At 47.6% G+C, this 20,000-nt stretch overlaps 1 protein-coding gene across 5 annotated transcripts in view; it reads left to right on the top strand.

Annotated features, from left to right (window-relative positions):
- Positions 1 to 20,000, top strand: part of nav2a (neuron navigator 2a) — a 101,998-nt gene that overhangs the window by 69,264 nt on the left and 12,734 nt on the right. For 4 of the 5 annotated variants that reach the window (XM_031569133.2, XM_031569132.2, XM_031569135.2 and 1 more), the window contains 11 exons: positions 4,547 to 4,676; positions 6,716 to 7,022; positions 7,279 to 8,053; positions 9,143 to 9,556; positions 10,151 to 10,216; positions 10,836 to 10,886; positions 12,265 to 12,425; positions 12,827 to 13,003; positions 15,983 to 16,035; positions 18,223 to 18,246; positions 18,819 to 18,893. In XM_031569133.2, the coding sequence (XP_031424993.1) occupies positions 4,547 to 4,676; positions 6,716 to 7,022; positions 7,279 to 8,053; positions 9,143 to 9,556; positions 10,151 to 10,216; positions 10,836 to 10,886; positions 12,265 to 12,425; positions 12,827 to 13,003; positions 15,983 to 16,035; positions 18,223 to 18,246; positions 18,819 to 18,893 (2,233 nt within the window). The remainder of the gene's footprint in view (positions 1 to 4,546; positions 4,677 to 6,715; positions 7,023 to 7,278; positions 8,054 to 9,142; positions 9,557 to 10,150; positions 10,217 to 10,835; positions 10,887 to 12,264; positions 12,426 to 12,826; positions 13,004 to 15,982; positions 16,036 to 18,222; positions 18,247 to 18,818; positions 18,894 to 20,000) is intronic. The other variant, XM_031569134.2, reaches the window with a different exon arrangement.

The raw sequence follows: 20,000 nt of genomic DNA, 5'->3' as shown, positions 1-20,000 counted from the left end.
CCCGTCAGACCAGCTCTGAGGGAAAGACCGACCCCAGGCCGAACTGAGTGTGAATCCAGGTCATGCCCACCCCAAATGATGGTGCCCCCCCCCACCACCAGCTCAAGTACCAGTTTTCTCATGCCCAGTCATGACAGGGCCTCGAGAGCCCGCTGGTTTGCATTAACCCCAGAGCGTTTCATGTGCTCCTGCCCTCCAAAGCACTCTGGCTGGCCCGGTAATGGTAGGTTGGGCTGCCAGAGTTGGGCTGTGCTCTGTGCCTGCTAGCCTGCTAGCTCGCCACAGAGTGGGCTGATCTCTAATTAGCATCCTGCCGTAAGTCAAAGGGGTCTCTCTCTCTCTCATTCACTCACTCGCTCACTCACTTACTTTAGCTCCAACTCTCTCTCTCTCGTTCTCATTCTCTCACTCTGTCACACACTTTTAGTCGCTTCCTTCTTCCCTCCCACTCTCTGCCTTTGACTCTCTCTGTCTGAGTGTGTGTGTATGTATGTGTGTGTGTGTGTGTCTTCCTGCTGGTTGTTGCTGCTGTGTGGAGCAGCATGGCAGTCTCAGCTGCGCTCTGCAGGTTAACTCAGTCGGGCGGATTGGGTTACGGACGGGGAGAGGAGAGTCTTTTATTCCAAACAGCCCAGCTGACGACACAGAGTGGGTGAAGGAGACAGATACCAGAGAACTAATGCCAGAGCAGTACTGTAGAGAGAAGGATAGACAGAAAGAGAGAGAGAGTGAGAGAGAGAGAGAGAGAGAAAGAGAGAGCGGGCAAGAGAGAGACTGTGACTGAGACAGAGGGAAGACTCCATGCGCACACAAAACAGTTATGAGTGTCACTTCTGCAGCTTCACGGTGTCCATGGAAACCAAGGTATGCGTACCTCTATGAGGATGGGATTTGTGTGAGTGTGTGTTTGTGTATTTGTGTTTCGTTTCCTTGTTGAAAGTCAGTGTGTTCCATGGGTTGTTTATTTTAAGATGTTTTGAGGCTACAATATCATGTTTGGTCTAAACCGTTTTTTTTCTTTCTGCTGTATTTAGAAAGTATAGAAAAAACTGTGTGTGGTCAAAGCAGCTGTCCGATTCCCAAATTAATCTTTCCTTCAAATCCCTTTAGAACACGTTCAGCCCTTTTAGTTTGTCCCTTCGCAATCTCAGTTTCGGAACAGTCTATGATGCTTTCTAATCTGTTCTGTCCGACCGGGTTGTATAAATCTCCAGTACTTCAAAGGCAAGAGAAACCTTGAAACCCACCTCAAAGCCAGTCTGCAGTGTGGCTCTGAACATTAGGTTCAAATTTAGACGCGGTTCAGAGAGTGCACCCGTGCTGTACCTGATATACTGTGTTTGCTTTAATCTTGATTTACGAGCCAACCTGTCCGCTCAAGGAGAAATGATGTCCTCACTCTCCCCTCTCGCTCTCTCGCTCTGTCTCAGGAAGTTTAATAGCCAATTTATTTAACATTTATTAAGCTGTACTGTTTATTTATGTCAGCATTAATTACTTTATCAGGTATGAAATGCTTTTATCTAGTGACACACCATGTAATGATGGTTTATAGTATTAAATGTATGAACCCTTAGTGGGAATCGGGCACATGGAATCAACTACATACCAGCAGTGTTTTTTAAGGGATATCTTGAAGGATTGAGGCAGTGTAAATGTTGTAAATGTTTTGATGGTTGAAGTTATCAGTAAGACCGTTGTGTGTAATGCCCATGGAAGAGGAGAGTCTGACTGGTAGGCTAAGGAATGAGGGAGCCTATGGAAAAAGGTATTCACCCATTTTTCTTTTATCTTGGCAATTTTTTTAATTAGGTGGAGAGATTTAGTCGGTTGGTTTGCATGCACAAGTCAGTGTGAATGCACGCAGGTGCACCTACGACGTGTCTCAGTGTCTCTCTACACCATGGCACGCTGTCTTACTCTGATGAAGTCCAATAGTATGGGGGTAAAGCTGCGAGAAGTTGAACTCTGTGCTTTAGTTGGTCTCTTCTGAGAAGAAGCATGTTTACTGAGCTGTCTGTGAAGAGACGCTGCCTCCCTATACATTCTGTCCCTTCATTCATTCATCCATCCATCCATCTAGTGTGTTTGTATGCTAGCCTCCCTCCATCCAGCTTTGGAGGGCTGAGGCCCAAAGGGGTCTACAACTGTGTTTGTGTGTGTGTGTGGGGGGGGGCACCTCCCCCATCTCTTGTTGTCACCCTTGGGTCACATTCTGTTGTCATAGGGAAGACCTGACCAACTATGTGGCCACACAACCCCCACTCATCGCCCTCTCTCTCCACACACACACACACACACACACACACACACACACACACACACACACACACACACACACACACACACACTCCCTTAAAGCCATTGAGCCATTGTTTGCAAGGAGGCACTGTTTGTTAATGCATTCATTACCCTGGCAGTATGGCAGAGCCATAGACGCTATAGGGTGGTGTTTTAATGCCTCTGTCAGGCTCTTACTACGCCTCCTACTAAGCCGTCTGGAGACAAAGAAGGACAGAAACACCACACCTAGTTACAGAAAGGTCTTCAAAGCAATATTGTGTGTGATGCAGAGAGATGCACTCTAGAGACAAACAGAGAGAGAAAGAAATTGACAGAGAGAGAGAGAGAGAGAGAGGAGAGACAGAGATTTTCTCGGATACCCTCAGGGATAGACAGAAACTCATATTGTTGCTGCAGTCATATATATCATACACGGGCCTTTGCCTTTCTTGTTTTTGCATTTTTCCCCCTCCATCCAATTGTATGGCTCATGTTTCTCACAAATGCTTTTAGCTATGCATTTCACTCTCCGTCATGCCAGTGGAGCAGAACTGAATGAAACTGAATTGAAAGGCAGAGAGAGAACAAGAAAAAGAGAGAGAGAGAGAGAGGAGATAGGGAGGGAGGGAGAGAGGGGCTGGTACCCAGATATGGATATCTTTAGGGCAAAACAAATCCTTAAGAAAAGACGGAAGGATGGGAATGTCACCCAAAGCCTGAGAATAGCAGAGAGAGAGAGAGAGAGAGAGAGAGAAAGAGAGAGAGAGACGTAGAGACAGGGAGGAAGAGTGAGGTAGAGCGAACTTGAGGAGATTATGGCGATGCCTCACCGCAGGCTATAGTTATGAATTCATACTGGCTTTAAAATGCGGGGGGATTTTCTCTGTGGGCAGGCCGGGCTTTCTTACTCATTCAGGGAGGATTACAGCTGCACGCACTGCAGTCATCACGGTTCAAGTGGCAGCTCCCAAAGCCCCGGCCGGCTCCTGCGCTTTAAAGTCTTAGTGGTCGCGGGAGCGGGGACTCATAAAGTGAGCGCACGAGGCTCACGGTGTCGGAGCAGAGCCATGCCGTCCATCGGTGGATGTATTAGATGGCGGCTGCCCGTCTCTGCTGCCGTGTGGAACTGCAAAAGCTTATAAAAGGCCACAGACCGTGCCAGGGGCCACAGCTAAGCTGACAGAGACCCTAAGCACTCTGAAACATATTGTCATTGCTCTCATTACTCTAATTACTCACTCTGTCTGCCTGTCTCATTCTCAATCTCTTCTCTCACACTGTATGAATGTCTGTCTCTGTCTGTTAATCGTTCTAATGGTCTCACTGTCAGTCTGTTGTTCTCTAAGTCATGTTCCCATCAGTTTGTATATTCCCTTGAGACCAACGCTAGGATTCATCTCTTGGACCTGTTGTGTAGCTCACACTCCCTAGTGGCTTCTAGTCACCATGGGTTATGATTATGTCTTTGTTATTGTTGCCTACCTGTCTCAGCTGTGTGTGTGTGTGTGTGTGTGTGTGTGTATGTGTTTGTGTGTGTGTGTGTTTGTGTGTGTGTTTGTGTGTGTGTGTGTGTGTGTGTGTGTGTGTGTGTGTGTGTGTGTGTGTGTGTGTGTGTGTGTGTGTGTGTGTGTGACAAAGAAAGAGGGTCACTCTTAAGTGTGTGTGTCTGTGGGACCTGGCACTCTTCTGTGTCAGTGGCACCGTTTGGTAAATGCATGATTAATGGAGTGTGTGCGCATGTGTGAGTGATGTTGGTGTCCTGCATTTCTTTGGCCATTACCCATAGCAACATATGAGGTAGCACAAACCCATTCCTCTTCATAACACACAGCCCACATCAATCTTACCTTTGACACACCTTTGACATATTGATAACACTGAAAGATTTTAATGCATGCCAAGTTGAATTAAATTAGTTTAAAATGGCTGAATAATGGAGGGTGGTGGTGTTGCTATTCAAGTTAGTCATCAATGAACTTGTGTTTGGTGTTGAAAATACAGTGCCCTTTTCCACGGTTTAGCATCAGCATCAGCCTGTTGTTTCATGAGTAGGCCAACAGGAGAACGTTCAGTGCGTTTGGCCTCGGGGTTAACACTGCTCTCCGTTTCTCTTCCTCAGTTGCGCTTGGCCTTGGGGTTAACACTGCTCTCCGTTTCTCTTCCTCAGTTGCGTTTGTCCTTGGGGTTAACATAGCTCTCCGTTTCTCTTCCTCAGTTGGGTTTGGCCTTGGGGTTAACACTGCTCTCCGTTTCTCTTCCTCAGTTGGGACGACAGCAGCTCTGTCAGCAGCGGGATTAGCGACACTATCGACACTGATGACATCAACACCAGCTCCTCCATCAGCTCGTATGCCAACACTCCGGCCACCACACGCAAAACCCTGAGTGGACAGGTAAGCCACCTCACCTTGCAGCTTAGCTGCTGATACAGCTGGTCCTTTAAGCATGTCCAGTGAATGTGCCCATAAATGTGAAGAGACAGTGCAGGACTGGTTGTCTGGTGTAAACTCAGCCAAGAGCCGGGTTAAAACAGTAATAGCCGGGGGCCACTGGTATTGCATAATGTTTGTATGGAGAGTGAAATTGTGTCTTCATTGTCTTCAAAGTACTTTCTCAAAACACCTTCACATTAAAATGGCTGCACCCTATTCATAGTCATTAAAAAACGTTTTGGTGTCTGTGTCAGTATTGTGCTTACTGGCAGATCAGTGAATCTGATCAGTATTGTGCTTACTGACAGGTCAATGAATCTGATCAGTTGCCTCTTTCAGCTTATTTTTTTCATTAGTTCAACAGTAATTAACAAACCCAAATGACCAGCGCGCTGGACTGAGTTAGACTTATTTTGCGTGATGTATTTTGCAAATGGCACTTCTTGTTACAAAATAGTTCCTTGCCCAAACAGTGACACCGTTAGCACAGTGGAAGTAGGTGTAGGCCTGGGTGGTAGCACACATACAATGGTCTGTTAAGGGCCTTTCTGCTTAAAGGTGTTGGGTTTGGTGTCCACTGGGAGTATCTGGTGTCTTAGATAGATGCTAATTCACATTTAACTGCCATCAGGAAAATGTAAAGAAAGGGTTCACATGTAACAACGTGTGTTTTGGGTATCATGGGTATCATTTTTTTTCGAGAAATAAGAGACGGTTTCACATCCCAACTCAACCTGGTAGAATCTCATGCCAGAGGGGTGACTTCATCTGATGGGAATCATGTTCAAAAATGCCCCACATAGTGCAGAGGTAGAAAAAATTCTCAAACCACTTAATGAAATATGTTTTCATGGAGCTCTTCTTTCTCCCTCTCTCTGCTTGCGGTTATAGACGTCTGTGTAACATAACCTTGGCAGTTTGCTGGGGGTTGCTGATGCTTTGTTTCCACGGTTACTGTTTTTGGGCAATGTTATGATACCATCCACACTCTCGCTAATGTCTTTTATGACGGGGTAATTTATCTTCAACACAAAGCCTGCATGGAGAGTCTCTCTCACTCTGGCTGTGTTAATGGACTCCTATACTACACAGTGCATCTCTCTCTCTCTCTCTCTCTTTCTCTCTCTCCCTCTTTTACAATGTTTGTGTTTGCCCTTCTCTCACATTCCTGAGGTAGTTAAAAAAAAGGGGGTAATAAAAACTTGCCAAACGGGCGATGGTGCTGTGAACGGTGCAGCCTAACTGGCTAAATGTTTGAACAGGGCTCAAGCCATTAAATTCCAATTCAAAAGTGTCCGCCGAAGGAAAACACAGGACGGTATCGCTGTCAGCTGAGAGCTCTGGACCAGTGGGTCCGTTTCGGTTTCCCAGGTTTCCCAGGCCACCGCCCACCCCTAATCCTCCGACATTTACTCAGCCACCCCAGCCCATCATGCACCTCTCCCGAGAGGGCCGTGTCCCTTTCAAGGCCCTGGGCACTAGCAAAACAAAGACAGGAGGAGACAAAGAGCTCACTTCTTTGGTGACCTCATTACGTACCGAACACCTCCTAGTGTAAAAACCTCCTCCAAGTGTGACTCTCCTGTGGGTACGGTATCCAATGGCAACAAAAGATCCTCTCAGCCATTCCACCGGTAGCAATTATCACGAGCAGGAGAAAGTTATTGGACACCCCACAGGAGTCGGTACATCACTGCTCAAACGCCCGTGACTGTGAAATCAGCAGGCATTCGTGCTATGCTGCCTGTCATCAGAGAACAGTCATAAGCTGGAGATCAGTCATGCTACATCTTTAGTGCCTGTTCATTATAGCACTGATTGTCTTTCCTTCGCATTGTTATTGTAAGGCCGTTGGGAGGTATGTGTGTAATATTGGGAACATTATTATATGATGGGACCATATATAAGAGGATGTCAACAGGTTGAGCAGGCTGTATGGTGAAGGAAAGATCAGTTATCTGTTATTAAACTAACAGTGTTCTCCCCCCCCCCCCCCTCAGCCTCAGACGGACGCAGAGAAACACTCAGCAGTCGAGCGGCACTCCGCATGGTCGGGTGACGAGGTCAAGAGGTCAGACGGAGGCTCGGACAGCGGAGTTAAGATGGAACACGGCTCCAAGTGGCGACGGAATCCCTCGGACGTGTCGGACGAATCGGACAAGGGCGGCACGGGACGTAAGATTCCCGCCATCTCACAGACGGGCTCATGGCGGCGTGGTATGACGGCTCAGGTTGGGGTGACCTCACCCCGCCCTAAGACTGGCACAACAGCGGGCAGCACTGGCACACTCAAAACTCACAGCACTGGTAAGAGAGTGCTGTCTGTGGCTCTAGCGTGTATTAGAATTAGAATTAGGTTTAAATTCTATACATTTTGAATGATCATATATATTCCTCAGAGGCCATCTTTATATATATATATATGTATATATATACAGTGTGAGAGAGAGAGATAGAGAGAGGTTCAGTAGGACAAATAGTTTGTTGTCGAATAAGTATTATGTGTCAGAAGACATTGCGAAATCACTCCAACTGAATTTTTACCATCCTTTAATCTCCACAGGTAAAACAGATGACGCTAAAGTCTCAGAGAAGGGCTGCCTGCCCACACACTCCACCAGCATCCAGCGCTCACCCTCAGACGCGGGCCGCAGCAGTGGGGACGAGGCCCTGAGGAAGCCTTCATCCTCATCCTCCTCCACCAACGCCTCCTCCGCACGCATCCCAACCAGCACATTTGGCTTCAAAAAGCACGGTGGTGCCGCCGCCATGGTAACCACCAGCAGCATCTCCATGGTGACGGCCAGCGGTGCCACCATCACCAGCGGCTCGGCCACCCTGGGGAAGATCCCCAAGTCCTCTGGGCTGGCAGTTGGGGGCCGAGGGTCCGCGCTGAAGGGAGCCGCAGAGGATGGCTACCTGTCGTCCAGCGCACGCTCCACCCTGCAGTACCGCAGCCTACCACGGCCCTCGCGCTCAGGAGCTGCCGCCAGGAACGGCAACCGCTCCTCCACCAGCAGCATCGAGTCTGGCCTGAGTGCCCGGGCACCGGGCCTGTCCGCCCTCACCAGCTCCAGCAACACCAACGCACACACACACACCCTCGCACACGCCCACGCACACACACACACCTACTCCCACACCACCCCTGCCACCACAAAGCCCTGCGACGTGCCCAAGGGTGGCAGCAGCACCCTGCCCTCCAACCAGACCGACCGGGAAAAAGGTGCCTCGGAGGTGGACCCCATGAGGGCCAGCGGAGGGTCCTCTACCATCCCCCAGACCTCCAGGCAGCAGAGCAGCAAGTATGCAGAGGTGTCCTCACCAACACTACGCAGGTAAGCACTCACACACACACACACACACACACACGCACACACACACACACACACACACCAGGGTTCACACTGACACTCGCATATGGACACTAGCCTATATTATATAGTGTATTTGCATGGATCCATACATATAGATATAATATAAGTATACATATAGTCTTAATATAAGTGTTATCCCTATAGCATTTTTATGTTTCAGTGCAATCTAATCTATGTACGTTTTTTGCTGTTTAAAATTTGAAATAAAAGGTGATGCTGTAGATCCACTCACATTCACAACTACACACACACACACACACACACACACACACACACACACACACACACACGCACACAAACACACACACACGCACACACATGCACACATTAAAAGACACACACAGGTGTAGTACAGGAGTGATCATTAATCTCCCTGAGCACGAGAGCTCTCGCCTGTCATTGGCCCCTCATGGTGCTGTAGGGCTGGGAGTCCCTGATGATAGATGGAGAGACACATGAAAAGATGGAGGAAGAGATTTCTTGCTAAAGCTCCACAGTCTCTGCTCTGCAGTGGTTCAGGGTCACTGACCGGGCCTGTGCAAGTGATTGTTTACACAGCACACTTTGATGAGGTCACCAGCGGACAGCCAGGCTCGAGTTTCACCACCCACCTGTGTCCCGTTATTAATGGGAAATACTCTTCTTAGAGGAATTGTTTTCTTGGATGGGATGTTTTCCCCAAGTTGCACTCTTCATACGGAATCACTTTGAGCAATAAAACTTTCCACAGAGGAATCAGTTGAGGCAGGGGTAAAGATGGTCTCTGAGGCCCCCTGCTTGTTTTCTGAGTGTTAAAACATGAGACTTGGTCGTGCAAAGGGCATATGTCAGGACTGTACATCGAATCCCCTCTCGCAAGGTCTTTCTTGTGTTGCAAGATGAATTTCAACAGGTTTTTACTCAACAGTTCATAACTATGAATACTGAACATCTTTCTTTCTTTCTTTCTTTTTCTGTCTCTGTCCCTCCCCGTATCTTTCCCTTTCTTTCTCTCTCTCCCTCTCCCCCTCTCTCTCTCTCTCTCTCTCTCTCTCTCCCTCTCTCTCTCAGGCTCTTCGGTGGTAAGGCTGCTAAGCAGGCCCCGGTCACCACCGCCGAGAGCATGAAGAACTCGGTGGTGATCTCCAACCCGCACGCCACCCTGAGCCACACCCAGAGCTCGGGGCCCCTGGACTCCCCCTCGGCGGTGCCCAGCAGTGGCGGCAGCAGCCCCCTGTACGGGGGCCGGGCGACGGGCATGCTGGGCAGCGAGCAGGCCTCCAGCCCCGGCTCGGTGTACTCCACGGGCACGGGCACCTGGGGCACCACCATGAGCACCTCCTCGGCGCTGGGCTACCCATCCGTCTCCAGCATGCACACCAGCAGCGAGTCCATCGACATGTCGCTGGGCAGCGGGCCGCACCGCGACGACGGCCACGCCACGCTCGCCAGGACTGGCAGCGCCAAGACGGGCATGACTGAGAGGTGAGAGACGGGGGCTGGAGGGTGCTAATCTGTTTTACTGATTTGTATTCATCCGAGTGGTTCCGTGATGCATGATCATGTTCAAATGCAGTGTGTGATATTTCTGAGTTATGGTCAAGACAAGATGACCTCAGTGTTGTCATGGATATATGGATATCTGGAGGTGAATTTTGCTGATGGAGCTTTGGAGCAGGGTTTGTTTCAGTGAATTAGTAGATGGGCTCTTGTACAGCATTGAAGCAATAACTGTTAAGGACAGCATAAAGATGTTATAGAGATCACAGTACATATAATATATGTATGGAGCCTGTATCCTCTGGATGTTACAGAGATCACAGTACATATAATATATGTATGGAGCCTGTATCCTCTGGATGTTGGTCTCTTAAACCTTTGGTGTCATCTAAAAATGTGGGTCTCTCGATAATCTCTATAATGTCTCCTCTTGTCTCATCCCTTCTTTCCTCTCTCTTTACCTCTCTCAATTCCTCTCTTTCCCTCTGTCAATTCCTCTCTTTCCCTCTATGGGTGTTTCTACCCTTTCCCCCATCCTACTTTCCTACTATTCCCTTTACAACCCCCTCCTATCCCCAGTCCTCTCTCCTCGCCCTCTGCTAGTCCCAAATTCAGCCGCAACACATTACCACGGAAACAAGAGAGGTAATGGTTTTTGTGTGACGTGGAGCTGCTGCTTTTGGCCTTTGTTTTGACTAAACTCTATGGCTTCTTTGTCTGCCGTGTGTGTGTGTGTTTGTTTGGATAACCCTCCAGTTAATGTGACATGAACCCTAAATAGATGAGAAAGTGCTGTTTTTTTACTGTTAGTGCTCAAATAGTGCCCTCTAGTGGTCTTATTTATACTACCACTATTTTCCCCCCATAAAGTCCACCTTAAGTTTCTGATCTCTTATGTCAAAGCACAGAATTTATGGGTAGGACATTAAAGTGTTATATATTGAAGTAATTTATTATCGAAGAAAAATTGTCCAGTTTCCACATAGCAGAAATGGACGAATTTACTTAAATGTAATTACAAACATGGATATGTTACTGGTGTAGTAAATATATATATACCTGTCTCTTAAAACAAATGTTTTATGAGGAAACAAGGCAATTTTCAGTACTAGCTTATCTGCGTGTGTATGCGTGTGTGTGTGTGTGTGTGTGAGTTCACCAGTATGTTAAGATAAAAGGCATAATGAAGTATTATTAGTGAGTGGTACCAGCTGTCCTGTCCCTCTCCCTGAAGTGTCTCTCTCCCCCTCCCTCCCTCCCACAGTGACGCAAACAGTGATAGAAACACTCTTCCCAGGAAGGGACTCAAGTACAGGTGCGCTGAGGTCTCGCCAGTGATGCTATGCACAGCACTCCTCCCCTCCCCTCCCCTCCCCTCTCAGTGCTTTCTTTCTCTTTTTCAATCTTTATTTCTTTGTTGTTCTTTCTGTCTTTTGTTCCTTCTTTCTTTCTCTCTCTCGTTCTCTCTTTCTTCCTTTTGTCTTTTTATTGCTTTCTATCATTCATTCTTTCTTTCTTTCTCTCTTTCTCTCTCTCATTCTCTCTTTCTTCCTTTTGTCTTTTTCTTGCTTTTCTATCATTCATTCTTTCTTTCTTCCCTCTCTCTCTACCTCTCCCCCTCTCAGTCTCTCTTCCACTCACTGTGCTTCTGGGCTTGTGCACACGCAGTCTCTCTCACGATGCTTTCACGTTTTGTCCACGTTTCTTTTGCACTTCCTTGTGAGAGCATGCCACTGGCCACGTGTGTGCGCACCACCGCTACAGTGTTACGTTTTGTGTTTGCACTTGTGTGTGGGCTCTGTTTGGTGCATTTTTGTTGCCGTTAAATCCTGTTTCCTTTTCCTAGGTTGGTGTGTGCTGACATTGTTTGTGTGTACTCCAATAGCTGGATGTTATTTCTATATTTTTAAAGCTAACAGGCCTTATTTTTCTCATTTGTGTATTATTATCTGTTATCTTGACTATTAACCTGATTATAGTTTAAAGTATTTTGTAATTTTTGTTCATGCTTGACACACAAGGCATATTAAATTAAAAGCTATTGTAACGGTTGAATGCTCTTTTGTTGTTCTAGTTGGGTGTGCTTCCCTGGAATGATACTATTACTCTGGAAAACTAAACTAAATAACCACTGAACAAAACACAACAAGCATTTACATATCTTGTGTGTGAGTCTTGGCTCCTCTATAAGCGGATGGCATGAGACGTGTTGCGAGTGGCGGTTGTCTCTTACGCGTGTCTGTTTGTGTCCACCCTGGATGTGTCTTACGCGTGTCTGGTTGTGTCCACCCTGGATGTCTTTCACCCGTGTCTGTCTGTGTCCACCCTGGATGTCTCTCACGCGTGTCTGTTTGTGTCCACCCTGGATGTCTCTCATGCGTGTCTGTCTGTGTCCACCCTGGATGTGTCTTACGCGTGTCTGTCTGTGTCCACCCTGGATGTCTCATACGCGTGTCTGTTTGTGTCCACCCTGGATGTCTCATACGCGTGTCTGTTTGTGTCCACCCTGGATGTCTCTCACCCGTGTCTGTCTGTGTCCACCCTGGATGTGTCTTACGCGTGTCTGTCTGTGTCCACCCTGGATGTGTCTTACGCGTGTCTGTCTGTGTCCACCCTGGATGTCTCATACGCGTGTCTGTTTGTGTCCACCCTGGATGTGTCTAACGCGTGTCTGTTTGTTTCTACCCTGGCAGGTACACTCCCTCCTCTCAGCTGCGCAGCCACGAGGAAGCGCGTGATTGGCTGCGCTCACACTCCACTAGTGGTCTGCAGGACTCGACCAGCAACTCGCCGTTCTCCACCGGCTCCAGCCTGACCTCTCCGTCCGGCACGCGTTTCAACTTCTCCCAGCTTGGTCAGTCTGTGCAGCTAACACACCACCAACACCAACAACAAGAACAATAATAACAATAACAAAAAACAAACAGATACATACAGACACCAGCAGCAGCACCCACATCAGTGATAATACATACAGTACAACTGCAACTCCACCCCTACAACCACAGACACCTAACACTCCACCACCATGCATAACAGCATGCACAACACTACCAAGAAATTCACCTACCATTTCACCACCAAGAGCAGCTACATCAATAACAAGAAACACATCTACAGCCCCATCACCCCACCCGTAACACCACAAACAGCAGGGGTATCCTGTTGCAAAGAGAATGTACAGAGAGAATGGAAAGCTGATATATTCAGGTACTGACCAATAACTAATGCTGTGATGTCATGTCTGGTTGACAGCAAGTCCCACCACAGCAGCACAAATCAACCTGGCTAGCCTGCGAAACAACGGCATGACCAATCAGGACAGCCCACTGGACCCAGGAGACTCCCGCCTGCGTAACTCCTGCATGTCATTGGACGAGAAGACGAGGACCATGAGCCGCTCCGGGTCCTTCAGGGACGGCTTTGAAGAAGGTGAGGGATGAGGAAATGAATCAGTAACAGAGTGTGAGTGAGGGAGTGAGTGAATGAATGAGTAAGTGAGTGAGTGAGTAAGCTAATTAGTGGGTTTATGATTGAGCTACTAAGTGATCAAGTGTATGGGTTTTGTATTGCCAGATTCTTCCATCCATCCAGCCATCTATTCCCCGTTCTGCCCATCTGTCTCTCATCAGAAATGCTCCTGCACGCTCTTAGTTGTTTAGAAGGCAACAGAGCAGCAGTCTAACACTAACACATGAATGAATGAGCTCAGGCGCAGATCATGTCGCCCAAAAGCATCCCAGTTGTCCAGCAGCAGGACCCCATGTAATCGCCATGTTTGTTTAGTGTAATTTATTCAGGATTACAACAGCAACATGGCTGGAAATCCCATTCCTCCTCAGATCCGAGATTAAATAATCCTCTTTTCTCTCCCCCCGTTCTAATTGGGTCTCATTTTTGTTCTTTGATCCCGTTTTATCCAGCCACTTATTATTTGGATGCCAGCACCATTAAGTTGGCCGCCCGGCCCTTTCCCTCTGTCTGTGTGCGGTCCTGAGTCTATTCACCGTCTCACGCCAGGCAAACATTTGCTCATCTATTCATGGGGCAAATCCTATCAGTTAAAGTACACAGAGATTGTAGACGCTGGAATCAGTGTCTGCCTCTCGTCCACTGCAGGAACTCGAGCTGGTCAAAGGAACAGCCATTGTGCGCCGTCAATAGAGACTAGTGTTGCATTTATGTCAGTCAGGACCCTGTCTGTTCTTCGCTGGCCCCTAGGCCACTTATATCCGATAGATGTCACGGACGAGGGATTTCACAAGGTGCAAGGCAAGCTCTTAAAGAATGGGCTAGGCCACGACTGCGTAACATAATCTGACGACTTCATTTGGAGAAACGACACTTCCTAACAATGCTGTGTTGCAGTAGAAACCTCAGACTCGTGTTCCTATCTTTCAAAGCACCAAAAGAGTGACCAACAGCAAAAAAAAAAAAGAACAAGTCCACTTTCAGAAGGAGGTTTAAGTCACAATCACTTCTCCAGCCGTTTGAGAATCAGCTGTGATAACCAAGGCCAACTGGTTACATAAAGATGAAAATAAATCAGCCAGAAGACAGATGGAAACATCTCAGCAGCGTGGCCATGAAACAGCTCAGCGGTGAAGAGTCTTGGCATCAATCCTAAAGAAGGCAGAGCTTTTGAACTCGCTGACACTGTAACTGGAGAGGCATTTGTGGAGAGAGCCGTGGGAGTCTGTGCCATCCTCTCACACACACACACACACACACACAAACAAAGCTGAGACTAGGGCAAGGTGTGTATGTTATTATAGATTCTCCACTGGAAACGTCTCATCCTATGTATCCTCATCTATCTCTCTCTCTCTCTCTTTCTCCACCTCTTTTTCTCTCTCGACTGTTTTTCCTTCTCTCTTTGTCTGTCTCACTTTCTCTCTCCCTGTCTCTGTTAATTACTGCCAACATATGCACTTCTCAGTTCCCACCCTGACGACTCCTGAAACAGTAATTACAAAGCTGCTACAAGCTCAGGGGATTTATTGTCAGGAAGCAGGAGAAGTTTCAGACCAGAAACACAAAGCCTCAGGACCTGTGTGTGTGTGTGTGTGTGTGTGTGTGTGTGTGTGTGTGTGTGTGTGTGTGTGTGTGTGTGTGTGTGTGTGTGTGTGTGTGTGTGTGTGTGTGTGTGTGTGTGTGTGTGTGTGTGTGTGTGTGTGTGTGTGTGTTAGTGTGTGGGTGTATATGCCTTTGTGTGCTCGTGTATGTATGTCTGCATGTTCTTATCATTTTTGTGCTTTCCCATATGTGAGTCTCTGTGTGTGCGTGTGTGTGTGTGTGTGTGATATCATGCCTGTGTTTGTGTGTGTATGCATGACCGCAAGCGTGTGCGTGAGAGTATTTTTATCGGTTGGTGTGTTTTGTGTTTCTGAGGAGTTGAGTTTCTTGACCGTTGTTTGATATGATAACACGCTGTCACTCACAGGCCATGCTGGGGCCCCTCCCTGATAGTCATTACCACGGCAACACACCACGACACTTGACCCTGTCATCCTATTCCCCTCCACCTGTTCCCTCCTCAGGAGAGTCTTTATATCAGAAATCTCAGTCGCGGGCTTCCTCAGGCTCGTGGGATTCTTACCGAACTGTTTAAATTTGGCACCACGTGGGATAGATAAATCTCTTAAACACAGCGAAACAGAATTGTATCTTTCTCTTAATCAGTCTGTCTCTCTTTCTTTCTTTTTCTCTTTTTTTCTTGTTTATTTCTTTTGTTTTCAATTCTTTTTCCCTTTTCTTTCTCTCTTCCTTCCCTCCTTCCTTTTTTTCTTCCCTCCTGAATTACTTTCTGTGTCTACCCCTTTCTCCGTTCCTTCTCCATCTCCTGGGTGTTCTGTACTCATAAGCATAACCCCCCCCCACCCCTCCACCCGATCTCCACTGATCTCCCCGTGAGGTCTGTCATCAACCTCCCACCACATCCCCAACAGCAGCAGCAGCCCCAGCCCCGCCCCCAGCACAGGAAGTGAGTGAGTGAGTGTGCCCTGTGGGAGGATGGTGATTGGGCGATTAAAGGCGCCTGTGTTGGCTGGTGTGATTTATGGGGCTGTAATTTGCCGTCCACACCCCGACACTCCCCTTGACCATAGGAGCAGGAGTGTGTGAGGGGGCGATCTCTAACCACACTGGCCCTGTCACTGCTATTACCTCTGTCACTGAGGCAAAGGAGAAAGTCAGGTTAGGACAAGTCAGGTCAAAATGAAGGTTTCCTCGCCACTGATGGGGCCGGGGGGGATGGGGGGGTTGTTTAAAAAAAAGGCAAAGGTACCATTTATGAGTCATGTTTCGATTTGATGGGTTAATAGCCGGGTGTGAGTGTGTGGCTCTCCTCAAGAAAAAGTACAACATAACCTCACAAATGTTCTTCTCTGTGTGTCTCCTTTCTGTTTGCAGTTCACGGTTCTTCTCTGTCGCTGGTGTCCAGCACTTCCTCCATCTACTCCACGGTAAGTTTCCCTCTTTTGTCCCCCCCTTTATTTACCAGAATAAAACCAGAAGAATTATCCAGTGATTATCCTTCTCTGGGCATTACTTCCTGTGCGGCTCTACCATGATGCAATCCCAGAAGTGCACAATGGCAAAAAAAAAACCCTGGAGGAAACCCTTGATTAATTGCTCGGATCAGTCGCTTTTGAATTGCTCAATTCAGTGTAATTGCCAGCGCATATCAGGTTCCTGTCCTTAGTCTAGCCCAGCGCCAGAAGCTGCAGTCCTACCAGACGGTGCCTGCCAAGCAAACTTGGCCTGGCGCTCTGTGCTCAAACAGAGCCACGCCCGCTTGAAAAGCCTCAGCCAATCAGTGCTGGGAGAGGGCCAGCCTGGCCCCGCCCCCACAGGTGTGCCTGTCTGACAGTGGAAGCCCCAGGTCCCTATATTCACCTGATCAGGTGCAGGTTGGGCTTTATAGACAGCTCCCACTCCGGGTGTGCGTGTGTGTGTGTGTATAGAGTTACCCAAGCCGGTTAGTAGAGCCTCGAGTAGAGATTAGAGTTGAAGGGTCGTTTGAAAGGTCGCACGACCAGACTATAGGCTGAGACGGATCCAATATGATGGCCACTCTGTCCCTCACGGGAACGGTCCCGACCTGGGGAAACACGGTAGGGAGCCAATGACTGATCAGCAGCTGTGTTAATGAATAGTGAATGCATCAGTTGCTATTGTACATCAGTGAACATGGAGAGAAGCAGAGATTACTGTGCCGTTTGATGTACTATGTGTAGTGATGAGGTCTAACCACTCTCAGTGAGCCTTGTAGGAAGCTGACCTAGTACGGTTTGGGCTCCTTTGATAGATGTGACTGTGATGGTCCCTGTCTTGTTTTGGTGAAACTTATTTGTGTAGTCAGTGTTGCTATGTGATGCGTGTTGCTGACAGACATGTGGAGATGTTGGGTTGTGTGCTGTGCTATATATGCAGGTCACACTACTTTTTGTTGTTCGTTTACCTGAGGAACACAGGTTTGTGTTGTGACGCACACGCGCACACACACACAAACACACACACGCACACACACACACTCACGCACAAACCTGACCTCACCTCCTCTTGTTGTGACAGCTCATCAAATCCAGCCAGACATAATTGGTTAAAGGGAAATCATTTGAGAGGCTCACTGTGTGTAACAACACTGTCAGCTCCCCTCCCCACGGCTGTCCACACCTTCATAGAAACTGCCAAAACAGCAGGGTAACAGCGCATGGGCATACCAATGCTTTGTGGACAATTACCTACCTGGAATTCCCTTCAGCTCATGTACAAGTGTCACATGTCTGAAAGGTCATTTGTCACGCTGTTGTCATGAGTAGTTAAACAACGACTGTTTTTAAAGAAAGCTTCAAAAGGGAAGAACCGCTATTTGTGTGTGTGTCTGTGTGTGTGTGTGTGTGTGTGTGTGTGTGTGTGTGTGTGTGTGTGTGTGTGTGTGTGAATGTCTGTCTGTGTGTGAGTCTGTGTGTCTGTGTGTCTGTGTGTGTGTGTGTGTGTGTGTGTGTGTGTGTGTGTGTGTGTGTGTGTGTGTGTGTGTGTGAATGTCTGTCTGTGTGTGAGTCTGTGTGTCTGTGTGTCTGTGTGTGTGTGTGTGTGTGTGTGTGTGTGTGTGTGTGTGTCTGTGTGTGTGTGTGTGTGTCTGTGTCTGTGTCTGTGTTGAGCCTTGTTCACCATGTCTCTGCAGTTACACCATTGTTTAGACGATGCAGACGCCTCATTAGTCCGATTTGGTGGTGCACCTTCTTGCAAACAAATGCCTTCAGGAGCCTCTGTCTTCTGTCTTCTGTCTGTCTGTCTCCCAGACAGGCGTCAGTAGGCCCTCATCTTCTCCGTCTCCACTCTTAACAACTACTCTCATAAATCACCAGACATTTCAGAGGAACACTAAAATATGCTGTTGGCCCCCTCTCTGTGCTAGAGTTAGAGTCTGAAAAAAAAAAAGCTTTGTTGCTTTGTTGGAGACTGACAGTGTAGCCTGAAGGTGTACTCTGAGTTTGTGTGAGTGTGTGTGTGTATGTGTGTGTGTGTGTGTGTGTGTGTGTGTGTGCCCCCCCCCCCCCTCTAATGGTTCCATAAAGAATACAAGGTGTGCACTGCTCCTCGTGCGGCATGATTTCATCCTTTTCTTCTTTCCTCTTTCTTTCCAGACGGAGGAGAAATCTCAGTCGGAGGTGAGAGCGACTTCAGTCTTTTTATTTATACTTTCTCTGTCACTCTCTTCATGTCCCTATACTCATTCAGGAGCCATCCCTCACTTCCTCTCTCCCCTCGTCTCCATCTCTATCCCTCGTTCTCGTCTCATTCTGAGTCTTTATTTTACTGGAGCTGTTGTGAACACAAACTCAGGGGCCACTCCAGGGTCCGGTGTTCAGTTACACACAGCCCCTTGTTCCTTACACACACACACACACACACACACACACACACCTGCACCTGTCCATAGATTTGCCCAGGCTCTGTACACATGTACCTGTGCGGTGTTTCTCTCTCTCTCTCTTCTTTCCTTTATTTCTTCCTCTCTTTCATTGTCTTTTCTTGACTGCTTGCTGCTTTTTTCTTCTCTCCTCCCTCTCTGTCAGTCACTACAGATGCCTCACCCACCTGCCTGAAAGAAAATAGAATAACACATGAATAGAGGCCCTCGATCAATCTCCCTCATTCACTGTTCTTCTGTTATTCTCTCTCTCTCTCTCTCATCCACCCCCCCCCCCCCCCCCCCCTCTCTTTTTCTCTCTCCTCTCAGATACGAAAACTTCGCCGAGAGCTGGACGCCTCCCAGGAAAAAGTGTCCGCCCTGACGACGCAGCTCAGTGCCAACGTAAGTCCCGGGGCCGGACGTAACTATGGCCGTAACTATGGAACTCCTGTTTATTTTCGTCCCTCCTTTTATCCTCTCTACTTTTGTTTTGGTTTGCGGACAAACAAGTTCTCTGTCTCTCTCGAGCACGATGCTTGACTGCTGTTGTTGTTCTGGAAAGCCCCACGTGCACTCTACCATCCCCAGCACTCTATGTAAAGAAGCTCCGAACAGCTCTTAATCCCTTCAGACGCGCGAGACTGAAGTTTCCGGTAGCTGCGGTCTAGACTACTGTACTGACTGTTGGCTGGGCTCCACTGTTATTGCTGTAACGACAAAGCTCTTTTGTCTGTTCACTCCCAGACTGTTTTGCAGAAGGTAAACATCTCTTGAGGAAGTGAGCTCTGATAAGTGTAGCAATGACAGATGACAGGGGAGCATAAGACGAGAGAGGTTATTGAAAAGATTAGTTTTTTTGTGTTGCTCAATGATGATTCCTTTCAACTTAAGTCCTTGCCCTTATAATTGCTACGTACTGACTGGAGAACATGTTGTCAATCATTGCCGTTGAAGCGTTTATAGCTATAGTTTTTCCAAAATAAGACAGTGATATTCCAGTTTCTCTTAGATGCCCTGTGGTTTATTGCAGATTTCACATTTTCTGTGTCCCCACTTTTCTGTGAACAGGGTCCAAATAACTGTCAGATCAATGGTAGACTAAGTCACAGATGAGACAGTGATTCAGTGGAAAGAACAATTTAAAAAAAACAGCATATTTTATAAGGATAAGAGAGAATGATTGAGACAGAATTTCTCTCTTTTCTGCCTTTCAGTATTCCTGTACTTTCTATGCATCACGTTTGTTTCGGGTATTTTTTTAAATTATATTAGTTTGCAATCTTCAGGCTCTTCAGTCTGTTGAAGTGTTCATTGTTTGTTGACAACAACATCAGCACACTGCATCTTTAAGCGAGTGAAAAGCAGTGTGAGGGATGTACTCTGAAGTCAGGTCTAAACAGGGCACCAGCCCCGTCACACACACACACACACACACACACACACACACACACACACACACACACACACACACACACACACAGTCAGGTCTAAACAGGGCACCAGCCCCCG

The sequence above is a fragment of the Clupea harengus genome, chromosome 6 (assembly GCF_900700415.2).
Source record: "Clupea harengus chromosome 6, Ch_v2.0.2, whole genome shotgun sequence".
Taxonomy (NCBI): Eukaryota; Metazoa; Chordata; class Actinopteri; order Clupeiformes; family Clupeidae; genus Clupea; species Clupea harengus.
This window is presented reverse-complemented; position numbering and strand designations above follow the sequence as displayed.